General features: G+C 65.0%; 3 protein-coding genes across 12 annotated transcripts in view; 2 read left to right on the plus strand and 1 right to left on the minus strand.

The window, feature by feature from the left end:
* Positions 1-663: 663 nt before the first annotated feature.
* Positions 664-9,311, plus strand: CDHR5 (cadherin related family member 5). Its single transcript, XM_076001610.1, has 15 exons — positions 664-801; positions 1,268-1,443; positions 1,756-1,806; positions 4,315-4,407; positions 4,501-4,602; positions 4,686-4,796; positions 4,897-5,067; positions 6,041-6,131; positions 6,244-6,341; positions 6,441-6,641; positions 6,793-6,906; positions 6,998-7,082; positions 7,193-7,771; positions 8,341-8,510; positions 8,747-9,311. The coding sequence occupies exons 1-15, from the start codon at positions 717-719 to the stop codon at positions 9,209-9,211; spliced, it is 2,592 nt and encodes an 863-aa protein (XP_075857725.1). The 5' UTR covers positions 664-716; the 3' UTR covers positions 9,212-9,311.
* A 2,119-nt stretch (positions 9,312-11,430) lies between these two features.
* Positions 11,431-14,489, plus strand: IRF7 (interferon regulatory factor 7). 4 transcript variants are annotated; one of them, XM_076001618.1, is made up of 9 exons: positions 11,431-11,561; positions 11,651-11,813; positions 11,890-12,097; positions 12,320-12,378; positions 12,486-12,702; positions 13,326-13,535; positions 13,595-13,996; positions 14,089-14,207; positions 14,289-14,489. In XM_076001618.1, exons 1-9 carry the CDS (start codon positions 11,542-11,544, stop codon positions 14,439-14,441), a joined length of 1,551 nt encoding a protein of 516 aa, XP_075857733.1. In that variant the 5' UTR covers positions 11,431-11,541; the 3' UTR covers positions 14,442-14,489. The 4 variants fall into 4 exon arrangements, with proteins under 4 accessions (XP_075857733.1, XP_075857734.1, XP_075857735.1 ...); XM_076001619.1 differs by having other exon boundaries at positions 13,607-13,996; XM_076001620.1 differs by having other exon boundaries at positions 12,582-12,702.
* Positions 14,490-15,118: 629 nt separating this feature from the next.
* The window catches only part of PHRF1 (PHD and ring finger domains 1), a 36,025-nt gene continuing 31,084 nt past the window's right edge, over positions 15,119-20,059 (minus strand). For all 7 annotated transcript variants that reach the window (XM_076001617.1, XM_076001612.1, XM_076001614.1 and 4 more), the window contains 5 exons: positions 17,165-19,852; positions 16,788-16,942; positions 16,394-16,687; positions 16,061-16,189; positions 15,119-15,489 (listed from right to left, as the gene is read on the minus strand). In XM_076001617.1, coding sequence (XP_075857732.1) covers positions 15,346-15,489; positions 16,061-16,189; positions 16,394-16,687; positions 16,788-16,942; positions 17,165-19,852 — 3,410 coding nt within the window. In that variant the 3' untranslated portion in view covers positions 15,119-15,345. The remainder of the gene's footprint in view (positions 15,490-16,060; positions 16,190-16,393; positions 16,688-16,787; positions 16,943-17,164; positions 19,853-20,059) is intronic.

Raw genomic sequence — 20,059 nt, forward strand, 5'->3', positions numbered from 1 at the left:
GTGGGGCTTGGGGGACAACGAAAGTTGCAGGGCAGGTGAGGAGCCCCACCGGACTCCCCCTCTCTGCTGGGCGCCCCCAGGAGCCCCCAGCTGCCCCTCACAGCCCTGCCATCTCTATCACCGAGGTCCTGCCCAGCTCCACCCTGAGGAAGCCGCAGGGTTTCCAGGACAGGCATCCGTGCCCGGGGACACAAACGGGAGGGCCTTCCCCCTTGGGGGCTGGATGGGCAGTGCAGGGGGGGACTGGGCCCGCAAGGGAGCACCTGGCGTCCGAACCGCAAGGGGTGGCCTTAGGGACTTTGCCTATCGGCAATTCTAGGGGAAGAGCCAAGCGCAGGGCCGCCTGGGTTGGGGGCAGGAAATCCAGGCAGAAGGCTGAGCCCCCACCCCTGCCTTCTCCCCCCAGCCCCACCCAGCCCAGGCCGCACCCACTCCCAGGCTCTACCCACCCCCCGCCCCCCGCCCGGGGCTGTGCTCTCTGAGCAGCCTCCACTGACCCCACTCGGGGCCCAGCCTGGGCCAAGTGACCACCCCAAGCCCTTTCGTTGCTGTGGCTGGACAGGGCCGGCTGGTGGGAGCCCCCTTGGCTGAGGCCAGCCATAAAGGGTCATAAATCGGGGCGGCGCCTGGCAGGGACGAAGGTCGCCCCGGCAGGAACTGCGCCAGTCCTGCACGCCAGACCGCTGACACCCTCCTGCCAGGTGCCGGCAGCCAAGATGGGGGCTCAGGCCCGGCTGTGGCTCCCCCTGCTGCTCGTGGGGCTGCTTGGTCGACCACCGGGGGCCCAGGCCCAGGCCCAGGGTAGGGGGGAGGCAGGGTTAGGGGGGGAGGCAGGGCTGGGGGGGAGGCAGGGCTGGGGAGGGAAGGTCGGGCTGGGTGGGGAGGCAGGACTGGGGGGGAGGCAGGGCTGGGTGGGGAGGCAGGGCTGGGGGGGAGGCAGGGCTGGGGGGGAGGCAGGGCTGGGGGGAGGCAGGGCTGGGTGGGAGGCAGGGCTGGGGGGGAGGCAGGGCTGGGGAGGGAAGGTCGGGCTGGGCGGGGAGGCAGGACTGGGGGGGGAGGCAGGGCTGGGGGGGAGGCAGGGCTGGGGGGAGGCAGGGCTGGGGAAGAGGCAGGGCTGGGTGGGAGGCCGTGCTGGGGGGGAAGCAGGGCCGGGGGAGGGTAGGCCGGGCTGGGGAGGGAAGGCAGGACTGTGGGGGGAGGCCGTGCTGGGGGGGAGGCTGGGCAGTGGGGGTGTTGGAGGCACCCACCGTCCTCCCCCACTGCCCAGTCTGCACTGTGAGCAAGAACCTCTTCGAGGTCAAAGAGAACTCAAATATCACGGAGCCCCTGGTTGACATCCAAGTCCCGGGCGACCAGGAGGTGACCCTCGGATCCTCATCCACCCCCTCCGCGTTCCGGATCCAGGAGAACCAGCTGTTTCTCAGCAAGACGCCCGACTACGAGGTGGGTTGTCGGCGGGCAGCATGTGCCCCCACGGGAGCCCGAGGCACCCGCACCCCTTCCCCGGGGAAGGGCTCCCTGGGGATCTCTGGGTGACACTTTTCCCCGGAAGGGCCTAAGAACTCTGTGCCCCCCACCCCCCACCCCGGGCAGTGGCCGACCTCCCTCAGGGGTCCTGACGGGTATGGCCGGCGGGGAATGAAGGGGGACCCTGGGCCAGCACCCGCCCCTCGCCGCAGTCTACCCGCTTGTGAAACGGGGACAGCAGGTGTGGCTGCTGGGCAGGTGACTCCCAAGGCCTCTCTGCCTCCACAGGAGAACTCGCTGCTGCAGGCTCACCTGGAGTGCAAAAGGGGAGGCACTGTGGTGAGTCCCGCCGCCCGCCCCACCCCCTGCCGGACCAGGGCCATACCTTGGTGACCTCATCCAGGTGTTGCTTTCAAATGTCACACACCGTCACACTGCCTCCAGCCAGACTCTGCCCTGCTGAGCCAGACTCAGGAACCTGCCCCTGACAGCTGTCCTGCAGATGCTAGGCCAGCGGCGCCGAGACCCCCAGCCCCTCCCCCACGCCCCACGCAAGGGAGGCACCTCGGGTGTTGCCCTGCCCCATGCCTGGGCTGCCGGACCCGGAGCCCCCACCTCTCCCACCTCCAGCCCCCCCCCCTCAGGCTCCGGCACCTGCCTTCCTTTCTGGGAACTTAACACCGGGGCCTTGCTACCTTTGCCCAGTCTGCCCGCCCTGCTCTCCTCCTGCAGAGCCCTCCCGGAACCTCCCGGGGCCTCTGTCACTCAGAGTCAAAGCTAAACTGGAGGCCGGGCGCTGTGGCTCACGCCTGTCATCCTAGCACTCTGGGAGGCCGAGGCAGGAGGATTGCTCGAGGTCAGCAGTTTGCAACCAGCCTGAGCAAGAGTGAGACCCCTGTCTCTACTATACATAGAAAGAAATTAATTGGCCAACTAAAAATATATAGAAAAAATCAGCCTGGCATGGTGGCGCATGCCTGTAGTCCCAGCTACTCAGGAGGCCGAGGCAGGAGGATCGCTTGAGCCCAGGAGTTTGAGGTTGCTGTGAGCCAGGCTGACGCCACGGCACTCACTCTAGCCTGGGCAACAGAGTGAGACTCTGTCTCAAAAAACAAACAAAAAAAAACAGTTGAACTGGAGGCCCCGAGGCCTGGCCTGGGTGCATGTCCCACTCACATCTGTGCCCACGCATGGGCTCTGGGGGGCGGCTCCCAACCACCCCTCCCCCGCGCAGCCTGCCCCACCCCCTCACTTGTGCAGCCTTCCATTAGGGACAGCTGAGCGCTCCGGCCCCACCTCACCCACAGACACCCTAGGAAGGGACACTTCTTTCCTAAAAGTGACACCACACCCTTGTCACGCCTGGGGAGGCGGTGGCCCTCGCTGCTGGACGGCAGGAAGCAGCCGGGTCTTCTCCTTGTCTCAGAGGGTCTTATGCAAAGTTTTGTCTCAGTCAAGATCCAAGCAAGGTCCACATGATGCAACTGGTCCGATATTTCTCTGAAGTTTCTTTCTTTTTCTTTTTTCCTTTTTGGTTTTGAAACGTGGCCTCACTCTGTGGCCAGGATGGAGTACAGAGGTGTGATCACAGCTCACTGCAGCCGTGAATTCCTGGGCTCCAGCCATCATCCTGCCTCAGCCTCCCGAGTAGCTGGGACCATAGGCATGTGCCACCACACCCCGCTAATGTTTAAATTTTTTGTAGAGATGGGGTCTTGCTATGTTGCCCAGGCTGGCCTCGAACCCCTGGGCTCAAGCGATCCTCGTGCCTTGGCCTCCCAAAGTGCTGGGATCACAGGCGTGAGCCAACCGTGCTGGATTTTTAAGGTTCTTTCTTTTTCTTTCTTTTTTTTTGAGACAGAGTCTCGCTTTGTTGCCCAGGCTAGAGTAAGTGCCGTGGCGTCAGCCTAGCTCACAGCAACCTCAAACTCCTGGGCTCAACGATCCTCCTGCCTCAGCCTCCTGAGTAGCTGGGACTACAGGCATGAGCCACCATGCCCAGCTAATTTTTTCTATATATATTAGTTGGCCAATTAATTTCTTTCTATGTATAGTAGAGACGGGGTCTCGCTCTTGCTCAGGCTCATCTCGAACTCCTGAGATCGAGCAATCCACCTGCCTCGGCCTCCCAGAGTGCTAGGATTACAGGCGTGAGCCACCAAGCCCAGCCTTAAGTTTCTTTTAATTTGTAGATTCTCCTCTTTGTTGTTTTTTCTTGGAGACTTTTTTTTTTTTTGAGAAAGAGTCTCACTCTGTTGCCCAGGGTTAGAGAGCCATGGTGTCAGCCTAGCTCACAGGAACTTCAAAACTCCTGGGCTCAAGCAATCCTGCTGCCTCAACCTCCTGAGTAGCTGGGACTACAGCCATGCGCCTCCATGCCCGGCTAATTTTTTTCTATATATTTTTAGTTGTCCAGCTAATTTCTTTCTATTTTTAGTAGACATGGGGGTCTCACTCTTGCTCAGGCTGGTCTCGAACTCCTGACCTCGAGCGATCCTCCCGCCTCGGCCTCCCAGAGTGCTAGGATTACAGGCGTGAGCCACCGCGCCCGGCCTTTGGAGACTTATTTTTGAAGAAACTCAGTTGTTTTGCAGTTTTTCTCACTGGCGATCTCGCTGGTTGCACCACTAAGTACCTGGGTCGTCCTTCCCTGGAGTCATCTATAAATGACTTCTTGTGGATGCTGGCGCGGGTGCCCACGGGGAGGGGCCGTCCCTCCTGGCTGCTGGGTGCAGCCCCTAGAGCTGTGCACTGCAGGGCAGGCCCTCCCCCACCTGCCGAGTGAGCCAGTGGATGCCTGGCTGGGCGGGGGACGGCGGGGAACGGCTGGTGACCCCTTCTCCCCAGGTGACCCAGCTGTGGGTGTTCGTGTCTGTGCTGGACGTCAACGACAACGCCCCCGTGTTTCCCTTCACAACCAAGGAGGTGTCCGTGGAGGAGGTGAGCGTGGAGCCTGCAGGGGGGGCGGGCGGCCTCCGAGAGGGTCCCCGGGGCTAGGCACCGTGCCTGGACCAAGCCCCTTCCCGCCCCCAGGACACCAAAGTGAACTCCACCGTCATCCCTGAGTCCGAACTGGAGGCCAAGGATGCAGACAAAGATGACACCTTGTTCTACACCCTCCAGGAAGTGACCCCGGTGGGTGCCGCCCCTCCCTCCCCAGCACTGGCCCCCGGCCTCCTCCCAGGGACTCAGCGAGTCCCCTCCCCCACCCTCCGCAGGGCGCCGGCGACCTCTTCTCTCTGGAGGGCGTGAACCGCCCCGCGCTGAGACTGGACCGGTCCCTGGACGTCTACAAGTGGCCAAACGCAACCTTCCGGCTGCTGGCGCGGGTGAGCAGCTCGCCGTGCCCCGAGTCCTGGGCCCTCGGTGCCCCCGCCCCGCGTCCTCAAGCTGCTCCCAGGCCTGAGCGGGCGGGGCGGGCTGTTCCAGGACACAGCGGAGGAGAACGTGGAGCCCAGCCACACGGCCACCGCCACCCTGGTGCTGACGGTGCTGCCGGCCGACCTGCGGCCCCCCTGGTTCCTGCCCTGCACCTACTCCGATGGCTACGTCTGCCTCCAGGCCCAGTACCACGGGGCTGTGCCCACGAGACAGAAGCTGGTAACGGGGGTGACGCAGGGGTGGCCCAGGGCCAGGAGAGGGTCGGGGCCAGTCCAGAGCTGCAGACACAGGCTCAGGGTCGGGGCCAGGGTCCTCGGTTGGAGCTCTGTCTCCGAGTTTGGTCGATGTAAACATTCCTGGTGAACAAACCCTTCCAAGCTGCCCGGGGGTGAGAGGGACACACACAGTGAGGGTCAGGGGCCCCGCTGTCTCTGGGGCAGAGCCAGGCTGGTGACACTGGTGCTCCCAAGACACGGCTATGGCTCTGCCCAGCTGACGGCCGCCTGCAAACCCTCAGGGCACCAAGCCCCCGTGGTGCATGACAGGGGAGACCCAGGCCTCCCTGCAAATCCCCCTTCCTGAATGTTTGCTCGTCTGTCAAGACAAGTGTAGTTGGCCGGACACAGTGGCTCACGCCTGTCATCCCAGCACCCTGGGAGGCCGAGGCGGGAGGATCGTTCAAGGTCAGGAGTTGGAAACCAGCCTGAGCAAGAGCGAGACCCCCGTCTCTACTAAAAATAGAAAGAAATTAATTGGGCAACTAAAAATAGATATAGAAAAAAATTAGCCAGGCACGGTGGCACATGCCTGTAGTCCCAGCTACTGGGGAGGCTGAGGCAGGAGGATCCCTTGAGCCCAGGAGTTTGAGGTTGCAGTGAGCTAGGCTGACGCTATGGCACTCTAACCCTGGGCAACAGAATGAGACTCTGTCTCAAAAAAAAAAAAAAAAAAAAGACAAAGGTACTTTAAACCGATCAGAATGTCTGTGTGCAACCTGCCTCATTAGGGAGGGGAGCCCTGGGGGCGTCACTGACCATCGGGCTGGGACAACAGGACTGGCCTGGCAGGCAGGGACAGACACCCATGCCCCGGCCCTGGAGGCCGCGTCCCTGCTGACCAGGAGGGGCGCAGGAGGACTTGGGCGGGGCCATCCGCGGCAGCCCCACGGTGCTTCTCCCTTCACCCTCCACAGCCGTCCCCGCTTGTCCTGCGTCCCGGGCCCATCTACGCAGTGGACGGGGACCGGGCCATCAACCAGCGCATCATCTATAGCATCCTGAGCGGTGAGCGCAGACCGGCCCCAGCCCCAGCCCCAGCCCAACCCCTCCCTGTTCCCACCTTGGGCAGAGGCAGCTGGGATGTGGGGACCGGGGCCAAACGCCACCATCCTCCCAGGAAATGTGAATGGCACATTCACCCTCGACCCGGACTCGGGCAACCTCACCATGGCCCAGAGCGTGCCCAGCCCGACAACCTTCCTCTTGGTGGTGAAGGTGGGTCCCAGGGCGGCGGGCGGCCCTTCCTGAGCCTGGCACGACGCGGGGCTCAGCCCTCAGCACCCTCCTGTCTGTCGCTGCCCCCCCACCCCCCAGGCGGAGCAGGCGGACCGCACGCGCTACTCCTTGACCCAGGTCACCGTGGAGGCCCTTGCTTCCACCGGGAGCGTCCCCAGCTTCCCCCAGAGCCTGTACCGCGGCACCCTGGCGCCAGGCTCCCCAGCGGGGGTTGCTGTGCAGGACGCGGCCGCCCTCACTCAGCCCCTGAGGATCCAGGCTAAGGACCCCGACTTCCCGGTGAGCGGCACGGCCGGGCGCTGCCCCTGCGGCCTGCCTGGGGACCCAAGGGGGGCCCGCCTGGGCCCTGGGTCTGCCCTGCCTGCCGTCTGTGTGGGTGGGTCTGGGATGGGCCTTAGCCTGCGCCCAGGACTCACCGGACCTGTCCCAGGACCTCAACTCGGCCATCACGTACCGAGTCACCAACCACTCTGGCTTCCGGATGGAGGGAGAGCTGCTGCTGACCAGCACCTCGATGGAACAGCCGGGGGTCTTCTATGCACAGGTGAAGGGCAGGGCAGGTGGCCGTCTCCAAGGGTGTGGGCCCCTGGCTGTTAAAGAGGGCCCAGCAGGGACAGGCCCCTGTCCCACCCCAGGTGATGGCTGAGAACACGGTGACCTCGGGCACAGCCACCACAGTTGTGGAAATACGAGTCTCCGAACAGGAGCCCCCCTCCACAGGTGAGCCTCCAGGGGAAATCCGGGGTCCCCCCAGGCAGGGTGGCTGCCTCCCCGGGACGGGCATGCCAGGGGGGCAGAGGCAAGCCCAAGCGCTCTCCTTGGCCCCCCAGGTCCCCCGGGGGCTGGAGGAACAACTGAGCCCTCGAACAGTACCACTGTGGAAGTCCCCAGGCCCCCTGGGCCCTCTCAGGGACCCTCCTCAACCAGCCCTGGGGGGGGCACGGGCCCTCGCCCACCCTCAGGCACCACTCTGGGGCCACCTGCCTCACCCACACCTGAGGGGCCCCCCAGTCCGGGAAACAGCACCTCCCCCCAACCAGCCACACCCGGTGGGGGCTCAGCACAAACCCCAAAGCCTGGGACGGCTCAGCCGACACCCCCCAATGTGGGAAATGGCACCACTCCCCAACCAGCCACACCTGGTGGGGGCTCGGCACAAACCCCAAAGCCCGGGACAGCTCAGCCGACGCCCCCCAATGTGGGAAATGGCACCACCCCCCAACCAGCCACACCCAGTGGGGGCTCAGCACAAACCCCAAAGCCTGGGACGGCTCAGCCGACACCCCCCAATGCGGGAAATGGCACCACCCCCCAACCAGCCACACCCGGCGGGGGCTCAGCACAAACCCCAAAGCCTGGGACTGCTCAGCCGACGCCCCCGGGACCCAGCAGGAGCCCCCTGCCCTCAGGTACCACCCCAACCCCTGTGCCTACCATGTGCCTGTCCCCTCCCTCCTCAGGGCTCTGGGTGGTCCCAGGAAATGCTATAGGGCAGGGTCCACCCCGGTGGATGGATTTCACCCCATGCAATCCCAAGGAGGGGTGCGTCCTGGGCTGACAGACACAGGCCCGGGGGCCCAGTGAGGCAAGCGGGGATGATGCGTGGAAGATGGGCAAAGACCAGATCTGGGGCCAGTGAGCCCCACAATTCCCAGGGCCACGTGCCCCACGCCCCCAGTGCTGCCCTCACGGCCCTTCCCCCTACGGGGCACGCCTGCCTCCCGCCCGGAGCTGGCAGCACCCGCCTCACCCCTGCCCTGCCCTTCAGCAGCCTGGCCTGCCCCGGGTCACACAGGGTCTCTCGGGGACCCACAGCTCCCTCCTAGTGGGGGCGTGGGTAGAGCCCTCACCCCGGAACCTCAGCTTTGGGAGGTGGCCCAGGCCTGGGAGGATCCCGGGGAGTCCTGAGCCTGGCACAGTTGGTGTGGGAGCTGCCTGGGCCGTCCTAGCCGTGAGTGGGCGTTGGTGTTTTCGGCAGGAGTGCCGGACGGTGGTCTGGCTGAGGAGGACAAGCGGTTCTCAGTGGCGGACATGGCCACTCTGGGCGGGGTGCTAGGCGTGCTGCTGCTGCTGGCCCTGTTAGGCCTGGCGGTCCTGGCCCGTAAGCACTACGGCCAGCGGCTCAAGTGCTGCTCCCGCTCCGCTCCGGTGAGGCTCTTGGGGCGCTGGGAGGCCAGGGTGGGAGAGAAGGGGGAAAGAGAGGAACACGTGTGGACAGGTGGGGACAGGGTGCCAGGACCCAGCCAGTCAGTGCCTCGGAAAGCTCTGCGTGGGGCAGATGGATGGAGAGACCCAGGGTCAGAAAGATGGGGAGGCGCCTGTGGGGAGTCACAGCCCAGGCCTGGGGGGTCGGCCCACACCCTCGCTTCCCTCCCCCTGCCCAGGATCCCCAGCCCTCCGGCTATGACAACCAGGCCTTCCTTGATGGCGACGAGGCCAACTGGGCACCCGCCCCCAGCCCTGAGCAGGGCGGCAAGACCGCGGAGGCACCGGCCGCCGCCGCCACGGAACCCGCGCCCCTCGAACCTCCGGCGCCCCCCGCGCCCCCCAGCCCCGCACCCCGCAGCCCTGTCCCCGAGTCGCCTGCGGTCCCGGCTGGGGGAAGCCCCACCGCCGTGAGATCCATCCTGACCAAGGATCGGCGGCCAGAAGGCGGCTACAAGGCCGTGTGGTTCGGCGAGGACATCGGGGCCGAGGCGGACGTGGTCGTCCTCAACGTGCCCAGCGCGGACGCGGACGGCGCCGGCGACTCGGGCAACGAGGGCAGCGGGGACGAGAACGCGGAGGCGGACTCGGGCCGGGGCGGGAGTCCCCACGACGAGCCCGGGGCGGATTCCACCTACATCTAGCGCGGCCCTCCGCCAGCGGACCCCCGAGGTGCCGCTTGGCCGCGCGCGCTTCCCCGCCGCCCTTCTTTGCGCAGAATAAAGTGACACTTTCGAAGCTCCAGGAGAGGCGTCAGCGGTGCGCGGGAGTCTGCTGGGGGGGAGGGGGGGTTCCCGCCAGGGCGCTCGCTCTCGGGGCGGGCCGGTGTCTCCTCCCTGAGAGCGCGGGCAGCGCTTCCCGTAAACCACCTGCTGCGCCGCCTGCGCCCGGCTTGCTGCGGCTTCGTGGGGCTTCGTGCCAGCTGGCGGACGGGAAGTTCCTTTCCTGGTCTGACTGCGGCCGAGGTGCAGACCCTGGGAAACCCCAGGCAGCCCCCCATCGGCGTCGCTCTCTCCCTCCGGACCCAACATGGAGAGTCTTTGCCTGGGGGCGTTGAGGAGTCGACGCAAATCCCCCCAAGAAGGAGGCTGGTTTGGGACCTCTCCGGGTGACAGTCCCTTGTGCGGCCTAGCGTCCGTGGGCGAGGACGCGGCAGTGAGCACCCTGGGCGCGGGGCGCTGAAGGCCCCCGCGCAGACGCCTGGGCCGAGACCGGTGCGGCGCGGGGTGGGTGCGTCCGCGTGTGGCCGGGGCGCAGCGGGGCACGTCTGCAGGCCATGGGCGCGGGGAGGGAAGGGCGCGGCGGTGCCAGGATGGGTGAGGGGGCCCAAGGCCGCGGGGGGAAGGGCAGGGTCGCAGCCATGGGCGGGAGGCAGACCTCCCTCCGCTGGCTTCCTCAGGACAGATCGCAGGCCAGACCTCCACCCCAAGGCCATCGGACTGACCCTTGTGGGTCATCAGCATGTTTTCTTGTGAAAAGGCACCATGATTCAGTGTGATGTTAGCTGTGAAATTAAAAAAATAATAAAAAAATATAACCAAAAAAATAAAAAAATACAAAAGCAAACAACAACAAAAAAAGAAAAGGCACCATGGGCCTGGCGTGGTCGCTCACACTTGTAATCCTAGCACTCTGGGAGGCCGAGGCGGGAGGATCGTTTGAGCTCAGGAGTTCGAGACCAGCCTGAGCAAGAGTGAGACCCCGTCTCTACTAAAAAAATTTAAAAAAAAGAAATTAATTGGCCAACCAAAAATATATAGAAAAAATTAGCCGGGCGTGGTGGCGCATGCCTGTAGTCCCAGCTACTTGGGAGGCTGAGGCAGGAGGATCGCTTGAGCCCAGGAGTTTGAGGTTGCTGTGAGCTAGGCTGACGCCACGGCACTCTAGCCCCGGCAACAGGGTGAGACTCTGTCTTGAAAAAAAAGAAAAAAAGGAAAAGGCACCATGAGTTCCCTTTCAAGTGTTTTGATTTTGAGAATATGTGGATATTCTTGTCTGAACAACTCCCAACGTTAAGAATGCAAACCGGCCAGCGGCCGCTCCGCAGGGCGCACCCGCCCACCGTTAACCCTATTAAAAACCGCAAAAAGGGCCAGGTTTCGTCCGGGGTCCGGTTTTACTTCTAAGTCCGTGGAGTGCCGGCTCATCCCAATGTACCCCCCAGTCCCATTGGCTGCCCGCGATCCGACCCCTGGCGCGTAGGGGCGCTGCCTGAGGAGCGGGCGGGGGGACCCCAGCTCCGCGGTGCCGGGCGCCTGACCAAGGCCGCGGCACCTGCAGCCCCCAGGCCCCGCCCCCTGCGCACCCCGCCCCCGCCCGGCAACCATAAAAGCGCCGGCCCACGGAGGCTCGGCGAGAGGAAAGTTCCGTCCCGGCGGCTCCGGAGTTCAGGTACTCGGGGCCCCCGACCCACGCGAGCGAGAGCCCGAGCTGGAGCCCACGGCGGGGCTGCCTGCGCGCCAGACAGGGCCGGGGGGCGGGGGCGGCGTCCGAGCGGCTGGGGACTGCGGGCGCGTCTCGGGGCGCGAGCGAGCGGGCGCCCGCGCGGCGGCTGTTTAGGTTTCGCTTTCCCGAGACTGCGCGCGCGCGGGGTTTGGGTTTCGCTTTCCCGGGGAGCCTCCGGGCGCGCCCTTTCCACGAGGCCATTCCTGCTGTGTCTCTGCAGGGTCCAGCCTGCACCTGCCTGTCCAGGCCAGGACGCTGCCTCAACACCTGTGACTTCATGTGTTTGCCACATCTGCAGTCACACCTGCAGCCACCTTTAGCAAGGAATCCGCGTCTAGACAACCTTGGTGGCTACAAGTCCGCAATCCACACCTGTGACGCCTAACACCTGTTAACACCTGGGTCACACTTGATAACCTGGCACACTACCTGACACCTGTAGTGCCAAAGAACCCTCACCTCAGCTGTTGCAATACCTGACTGTTGCACACAACCCGACCCTCCCCAGACCGTCCTGCTAGAGGAAGCAATGGCCTTGGCTCCTGAGAGGTGAGAGGCTGGCCCACCACCCCCCCATCCCCAAGCGCGGTGCAGCCCCGGGCCATGGCCCTAAGTCTGCGTGGCCCCTCCACCTGCAGCGGGGCTCCTCGGGTGCGGTTTGGAGAGTGGCTTCTGCACCAGATCAGCAGCGGCCGCTACGAGGGGCTGCAGTGGCTGGACCAGGCCCACACGCGCTTCCGAGTGCCCTGGAAGCACTTTGCACGCAAAGACCTGGGCGAGGCGGACGCGCGCATCTTCAAGGTGAGACACCGGCCTCCCCCCACGGGAGGACCTGCGGGCCCCGCCCCGGGCCCACGTTCTCGGTCCTCCTCCCTAGGCTTGGGCAGTGGCCCGTGGCAGGTGGCCACCCAGCAGCAGCAGAGGTGACCAGCCGGCCCCCGAGGCTGCGGAGCGCGCAGGCTGGAAAACCAACTTCCGCTGTGCGCTGCGCAGCACGCGGCAGTTTGTGATGCTCCAGGACAACTCGTGGAACCCCGCCGACCCTCACAAGGTGTATGCGCTCAGCTCTGAGCTGGGTGGGAGAGGTGAGGACTGTGCAGGTGGGTGGGGGCCGGGGAAGAAGGCAGATCCGGGCAGAGGAGCAGCCCTAGCCCTGCAGGGTGGGGGAGGGGGGCTCTCCTGCTTCTGGATCAGACTGGTGGTTTGGAAGCTGGCCTGGGCCAGCTGCCTGGTGGGTGGGTGGGTGTGGGGACAGGGCTACTCAGGCCGTCACAGCAAGATCCTGACACATTCACCCCCATTCTCAGAAGGCCCAGGCATCGACCAGGGTGAGGAAGATGGCCTCGAGGGTGGCCCCCACACACAGGTAGTCTGCTTGCTTCTGCTGGGTGTTGGGGTCTGCCACCTCTTGCTGGACCTGGGGTAGGGTGGGGGGTGGTGGGGTGCTTCTGCCAATCCTGTCTTTGCCTGCAGGGCGGGCCCCCAGGGCCACTCCTGGCAAGAGGAGGCTCTGAGCTGCACAGCCCACACCCGGTTCCAGCTGGTGATGCGGGGAACCTCTTGCTCCAGGCCATGCAGCAGAGTTGCCTTGGGGACCAAATGAAAGCTGCATGTGGGGGAGAGCCAGACCCCCAGCAGGCTCCTGGAGAGGGCCAGGAGGGGCCAGCCCTGAGCGGGGGCTGTGTTGGAGGTGAGTGGGGGACTCTGCCCAGCAGGAGGCAGTTCCCGGGGGAGGGGCAGGCAGGGTTAACAGACCGCTGGGGAGAGCAGGAGGGCCCCCACTGTACCAGCACTGACACTCAAGAAGTATGCTGGAGGCCGGGCGCTGTGGCTCACGCCTGTAATCCTAGCTCTTGGGAGGCCGGGGCGGGCGGATTGCTCAAGGTCAGGAGTTCAAAACCAGCCTGAGCAAGAGCAAGACCCCGTCTCTACTATAAATAGAAAGAAATTAATTGGCCAACTGATATATATACAAAAAATTAGCCGGGCATGGTGGCGCATGCCTGTAGTCCCAGCTACTCGGGAGGCTGAGGCAGAAGGATCACTCGAGCCCAGGAGTTTGAGGTTGCTGTGAGCTAGGCTGACGCCACGGCACTCACTCTAGCCTGGACAACAAAGCGAGACTCTGTCTCAAAAAAAAAAAAACAAAAAAAAAAAAAAAAAAAAAGAAGTATGCTGGGGCAGGGTCCCAGCAGCAGCAGCTGCAAGGCCCCAGGGGTGGGGAGTGGGGAGCTGGGAACCGGGAGGGTGGTCCAGCAGAAACGGCTCTGGCAGAGCCAGGCCAGTGTGGCAGCTCCACCGTCTCCCCCTCAGGCCCAGGGCTCCCTGCTGGGGAGCTGCTCAAAGCATGGGAGGTGCACGCATGGGCGGTGGAAGCAGCCCCTATCTTTGAGCTCCCCGACCTAACGACAAGTTGTCAGTTCGGGCAGCCCTCTCCAGATGCAGGCCAGGGTGCGGCTCCAGAGCCCGGCGTGAGGCCGCCTCACTGGGCCGCCGGCCCCAGCATCCTCACTGCAGGGGGAGGTAAGCTGCCGGGCTGGGGGTGGGGGCAGCCCTCCCCTGCCCGTCCCTGACACTCCCAGCTTACTCTGCAGAGCCCAGCCTGTGGGTGCTGGACGTGACCATCATGTACAAGGGCCGAGCAGTGCTGCAGGAGGTAGTGGGGCGCCCAAGCTGCTTGCTCCTGTACGGCCCCCCAGGCCCAGCTGTGCAGGCTGCAGAGCCCCAGCACGTGGCGTTCCCCAGCCCGGCGGAGCTCCCCGACCAGAAGCAGCTGCGCTACACGGAGGAGCTGCTGCGGCACGTGGCCCCCGGGCTGCAGCTGGAGCTGCGGGGGCTGTGGCTGTGGGCCCGGCGCATGGGCAAGTGCAAGGTGTACTGGGAGGTGGGCGGCCCCCTGGGCTCTGCCAGCCCCTCCACCCCTGCCCGCCTGCTGCCGCGGAACTGTGACACCCCCATCTTCGACTACGGCACCTTCTTCCGAGGTCAGTGAGGCATCTGCCTTGGGGGCTGTCTCCACGTGGTCCTCTGGGAGCACCTGCCTGCCAGGTACTCAACAGATCCCCCCCTCCCTTAGAGCTGCTGGAATTCCGGGCACGGCAGCGCCGGGGCTCCCCCCACTACACCATCTACCTGGGCTTTGGGCAGGACCTGTCTGCTGGGAGGCCCAAGGAGAAGACCCTGGTCCTGGTGAAGGTGAGGCCAGGCCCTCGGGGGCGGGGCAGGAGGCTCGCAAGCCCCATCGGTGCCGGCCCTCTGACAGACGCCCTCCCGCAGCTGGAGCCGAGGCTGTGCCGGACCTGCCTGGAGGGTGTGCAGCGCGAAGGCGTGTCCTCCCTGGACAGCAGCCTCAGCCTCTGCCTGTCCAGCACCAACAGCTTCTACGACGACATCGAGCACATCCTCATGGAGCTGGAGCAAGCCGCCTAGGGCCAGACCCCAGCCCTCCCCGGTCCAATAAAAAGAGCCTCAGAACCAGTGCTGGTGTCCTGACTGGGGTGGGCGTGGGTGTCCAGGCCTTGGCTGCGGGGACCACCAGGCCTCTCCCCATCCCTGGAAGCCAGGACTTGCTGGCAGTGCCCTGGCTGCCTGTCACCTCCGCATGTGAGATGCGGGGGCCGGGGAGGGAGATGACCCTGCACCCACGCACGCTGTGGCCCTCCCTGCAGCCCACACTGCTGCTGTCTTCAGGGAAGGACTCCGGCCAACAGACTGCTCTGAGAACATGCCATGCCTGCCCTCGACAGGCAGGTGCTGGGAGGAAGCTGCTCCCACCAGGTGTGCTAGGGAGGGCGGTCACAGCTGGGCTCCCCATGGCCCCATGATGGCCAGCTCTGTTCCACACCCAGTGGCTGTCCCCAGTCTTTGGGTTCCACCAAAACTGATCTGCCTCATGGGATGAGGCTGAATTGGGCGCAAACTTGAGCAGTTATGTACAGGAGCGCAACATGACTGGCAAAGAGGAGGGAACTCCTAATTCAGACAGATACACAAATGGCTGCTGGCAGGAGGCCGTCCCAAGATTTATCAGTCACCCCCACCAACCCCTTCCAGCCAGGAGACCCCTTATCACCAAAGGCTTTACCTTCAAGTATTAAGTCAATCAAGAAGTTTCTAAAGATAATGCATTTTTGATAAATTAGAACACAATGGAAACTGTGTGTCTATAATACACATATAAAAAGGTCCAGTTTGAACTGTGAGCAAGACAGGTGCAGACAGCAGGTACCATCACGGGAACCTGAAGGCAGGAAAGATGGCATCCCCAGTTTCCTGCCACTCCAGACACAGCAATGCCACCAGCCCCAGGCTCATGGCCTGCAGCTGCCTGGCCTCAGGCCTCGGCCCCCTGGGTGGGCGGCTCCTCCCCGGCCTCGGGCTTCTTGTGCCTGCGCATGTGCCTGTACTTGTCCACGTAGGCCTTCACCAGGTTGGCCACCTTCACCGGGTTGATCTCGCCACTCTTGCTGTGGCAGATCTGGAGAGAGAGGTGCAATCACCCAGATGATCTTGCACAGCACACCTGCAGTCAGAGCCCGCCCTCCCTGCGAGCAGGCCCTGGGAGCCAGCACCCTGGCAGCGACGCAGCGGCCGCTCCCACCCCCCCCCCGTCCCCCCAGGGCTGCTGAGGGACCCACGGGTGCCACGGTCCAGGAGGAGGCAGGACCTGCGCCCAGACCCTGGTGGGAGATGTGCTGAGCCTGCTGCAAATCGTAGCCTGGGCAATTTTCGCGTCATCTATCTAACAAGTGGTGCAAGCCAGGGCCCTGGGTGCGGGCGCTAACACGCAGCTCCCCAGCAGCTGCGAGGGGCGGCTCCAGGCAGACACCGAGGACTGCGCCCCGCTGCCAGGATGAGGCAGCGCGGCCCATCCTGCATCTGGCTGTGCCCGGCGGGCTACACTCGGACACCTCAGAGTCCGTCAACAGGAGTGCACCGACCCACCGCACTCGGGCCGACTGACCACCCTGTGCAGCGACGTGCTGCCCGTGACCTCGGGGGTTCCTGAACACACGTGTGTGCAGCCCTGCCTGCCCAGCCAGGCCCACCTTCTGCACGGCCTTGCGCAGGATGTCCTTGTATTCCTCCTTGGTCACCTCCCGCTTCTGGTAGAAGGGCTTGATGGCCAGCTTCACCTCCTCTACCGCGCGCTCCTGCATGTGCAGCTTCTTCATGTACTAGGAGCAAAGACGTGCCCGTGACCCACTGCGCAGGACCGGGGCAGGGGCCTGGGGTGCCCTCTGGTGAGGGCACCGTGGTCCCCCAAAGGCGCCAGGGGCAAATCTGTGTGCTCTCTGCGGTCCTGACTGAGGCCCACCTCTCTGGCTTCTGCCCCTAAACTCAGCCCGGGAGGCTGGAGAAGCTGGAGGGTTGGGACTTACCTCCTCCTTCTTGGTCTTCTCCGCGGCTGGCCTGGGGGTGGGGGTCTTCTCCTCCGAGTTGCTGGCGACGGTGGCTTGACTAGCTGGCTCCGAGGCTGAAGTCAGGACAGGCAGCACGGGGGCGAGGCTCTGTGGCAGCCCACAGCCCTGCAGCGGCAAGGCCCCCTGCAGGAGGGGCTGGAGCAGGGGCTGGCCGGCCGGTATGCAGGGCGGGAAGCCTGTGGGCGGGAAGCCTGTGGGCGGGAAGCTCGTGGGCAGCTGAGCTGGGGCAGCGGGCGCATCAGGGCTGCAGACCTGCGGAAGAACACGGCAGCTGAGCTGCTGTGTGCCAGCAGAGCCCTGTGGCCTCAGTGCCAGCCTGGCACAGCCCACGGCCCCCAGCCCAGGCACCTACCTGAGGGGGGTCTGGGTCCAGGAACCCAGGCTCCGGAAGCACGTGACTGGGAGGAGGCAACCCGGAGAATGTCGCCTGCCTGACGCCCCCCAGAGCCATGTCCTCCACGTCCCAGGCTCCTTCCCGGGGCTTCTGCAGCCTGTGAAGTGCCATCCCTGGGGGCCAGACAGGGGCGGTGAGTGCTCCAGGAAGAGCGCCCCACGAGGAAGGCCACAGGCTGACCCTCGACCTGCCCCTTCCTGGAGGTGCAGCCCCACCCCAAGAAGCCAGGAAGGTGCGAGCCCGCTCTCGGGTCACTGCCTCCCTGCACCTGCCGGGACTCTCCCCGCCCGCCCAGGGCCTGCACGTGCCTTTGCGGCAGCGGCAGTGCTACTCACTTGGGGCTCTGTCCTCTGCCAGGGTGCTGGCCCCCGACTCCTGGAGGTTCCAGGTGACTCTCTTCACCAGGGCTCTGGAGCGCAGCAGGGCGGGCTGCGGGACCGCCTCCTCGGGCCCCGCCACCTCCTGCCCCTGCCCGCTCTCTGTGGGGCCGTCCTCCTTCCCCACGGGCAGCACACCCAGGGCACCTGGCACCGCGGAGGCCTCCGCCACGTCCTGCCCGAGTGCCTGCTGCTCCTGGAGGCCCTCTGCCCTCGGCGGGGGCTGCGCGGCGTCTTCGCCGTGGATCAGGGACACCTCCCTCTGGATGGCGGCCATGGCCACGCTGGCTGGAGGCAACCCAGGGTTGGGCGGGAAGACTCGCTCTGGGGAGGAGTCGGTACTTTCAGGAGAAGGTGGGGAGCTCATGTCGTCAAGCTGGATGAAGACAGCGTCACCTGAAAAGTCCTCAAAGAGGTGCCCCGCCTCCACGGAGTCACCGTAATCCAGGTCATCGGGCACACACTCTGCTGGCACCTCCGGGGCAGGGGGGGCCTCTGCGGGAGCCTCCTGGGCCACGGCCACGGCCACTGCCAGCTCGGGAGGGACCTCTGCTTCCGCCAGGGCTGGTGGCCTGTGGTCTCCGTCCTGCCTGGGCTCCCCCGGCGCTCGGGGGCCTGGGGAAGCTTCCGGCACAGCCCCCTTCCGCTCCGGTGAACGGGACCAGGTCCGGGGCCGCTTCTCACGGGAACGTGGCCGCCGGGGCTCCCGCGTTCTGCGCTCTGAGCTGGGTGACCGAGACCTCCGCTTTCTCTCTCGCGGCCGCGCCATGCTCCCCTTCTTGTCTGGCCGCTCACGGCTCCTCTCGCGCTGGTGCCGGTGCCTGTGCGCCCTCTCCAGGCTGCTGTGGGGGGAGCACTCTCGCCCCCGAGGTCGGGACCCCGACCTCCGTTTCTTCTTCTTCCTGCTCTCGTAGTACTCGTAGGAGGAGCTGCCGGGGCTCCCCGAGCGTGACCGGGAGGGCCTGCGGCCGTGGCCCCAGGGCCCTCGCCGCCACTCCTTGCTCCTGTCCTTGGCCTTCCTCCTCTTAGCTCTCTCATGGCTGCTGGAGCGGTCGTGGCTGGAAGACCTCCGGCTCTTGGCCTTGGACCGGTGCCTCTTGGTGTGGTCTTCGCCCGCCGACGGGGACGCTGACCGAGAGCTCCTGTCCCTGGAGCCCGAGCGGGTCCCAGAGCGGGTCCTCTGGTGCTCCCGGGCCGCCCTCCTCCTCTTGGCCTTCTTCCTGCTGCGGGAGCTGGACGTGGAGCGGGACCGGGAAGGGGACCGCAGCTCCACGACCCTGTGGGTGGCTGCTGGTGGCACGTCCGGGCTGGGAGGGGCATCTGGCTCCACGACAGTCACACAGGTCACTGTCCGCTCCTCGGAGCCAAAGAAGGTGCCGCAGGACGCCCTGTCCTCCTCGTCCCACGGCTCTGGGGGGCCCGGCCTCTGCACCCGGGCGGCAGTGCCCTGGCTCTCCGCAGGCCCCTCCTCGTCCAGCCCCTCCCGCTCTGTGTCAGAGGCCCCCTTAGCCCCCTCGCCCTGGAGCTGGAGCACACCGGAAGGCGGCCTGCGAGTGGGTGCAGGCTCCACGCCAAAGACGTTCTCCACCGTGTAGGAGGTGACGCAGCGCACGGCCTGCAGCGCCGGGGCCTTCGGGCTGTCGATGGAGATGGTCCGCGTGATCTCGGACGGCAGCAGGCCGGAGCCCAGACTTTCAGGGCTGCTGCTGGGGGGGCTCGAGTCAGAGCCGGTGGGGTCAAATGGGTCGTAGATCTCGCTTTTGAGCTGCTTTGTCTTTTTGATGGAGAAGAGGGGCGAAGGGTTCTCCTTCCTCTGCACCTTGCTGTCCACGGGCCGGAACGTGTTGCAGAAGCCGGGGCTGGAGAGTCTGCCGGCATGTGCCGTGTTCCCGGGAATGTTGATCCGGAAGCTCTCGAAGGTCGACCCAACACCCTTCCCTCGTGAGGGCCCCACGGGGGTCAGGCTGCCGTGGGAGCTGGGGGCCGGGGGCCGGGAGCTGCCCGTGTGCCTGCTGGGCTCCTGGGGCGCCCTGCTGCTGGGCTCGCTCTCTGCCTGGACACCTCGCCCTGGCTGCCCGGGGCCCTCCCTGCCTGTCAGGCGGCTGATACAGGCGCTGGGGATCTCAATGCTCTGCCCACGGGCAGGGGCTGCATCTTCTCTGCTGCCACCCTCGTCTCTTCTGATCTTTGGTATCCGGGGTAGCTCAGAGATGTCTGCCCTCCTGGGGGCCGGCTTCAGGGCATGTCCCGGGACTGCACTTTTAGACGGACAGTTAGAATGACTACTGGACACCTTAGACGAGGTGGAACCCAGAGGCAGCGCGTGCCTGCTGGTGCCGTTGAAGCGTGGGCCGGCGCTCTGTCTTAAGCCAGGCCCACTCCCATTGGACAAGTTCTGAGCCTGACCGGGCCCAGGAGCTGCCGATGAGTCCAGCCTCACAGGCGCCCCTGACGTGCGGGCGGGGGTGCAGGACGGGGCTGCCCTGCCCTGACAGCTCGACCCCAAGCTCTGCAGCGGCCCGTTTCCCAAAACGCAATAAGCCGGGCTCCCTGAGGGCAGCGCTCCAGGCTGCAGGCAGTCCCGGGACCTGGATCCTTCTTCCACTTTGGATGGACCAACTGAGCTTTGCTGAAAAGAAACTGGAGCTAAAAAACAAAAAGTCAAATGGCAATCATTTCCCACCCACTTCTTTTAAGTTTTACCAGAACTGACTTTTTTAAATCATCACCTCCTTTTTTTTTTTTTTTTTGAGACAGATCCTTGCACTCTTGGGTTCAATTGCTCCTCCTGCCCCAGGCTTCCCTGAAGCTTAGACAACAGGCACGAGCCACCACTGATTTTTCTTATTGTTT

Source organism: Microcebus murinus, chromosome 4 (genome assembly GCF_040939455.1).
Source record: "Microcebus murinus isolate Inina chromosome 4, M.murinus_Inina_mat1.0, whole genome shotgun sequence".
NCBI lineage: Eukaryota > Metazoa > Chordata > Mammalia > Primates > Cheirogaleidae > Microcebus > Microcebus murinus.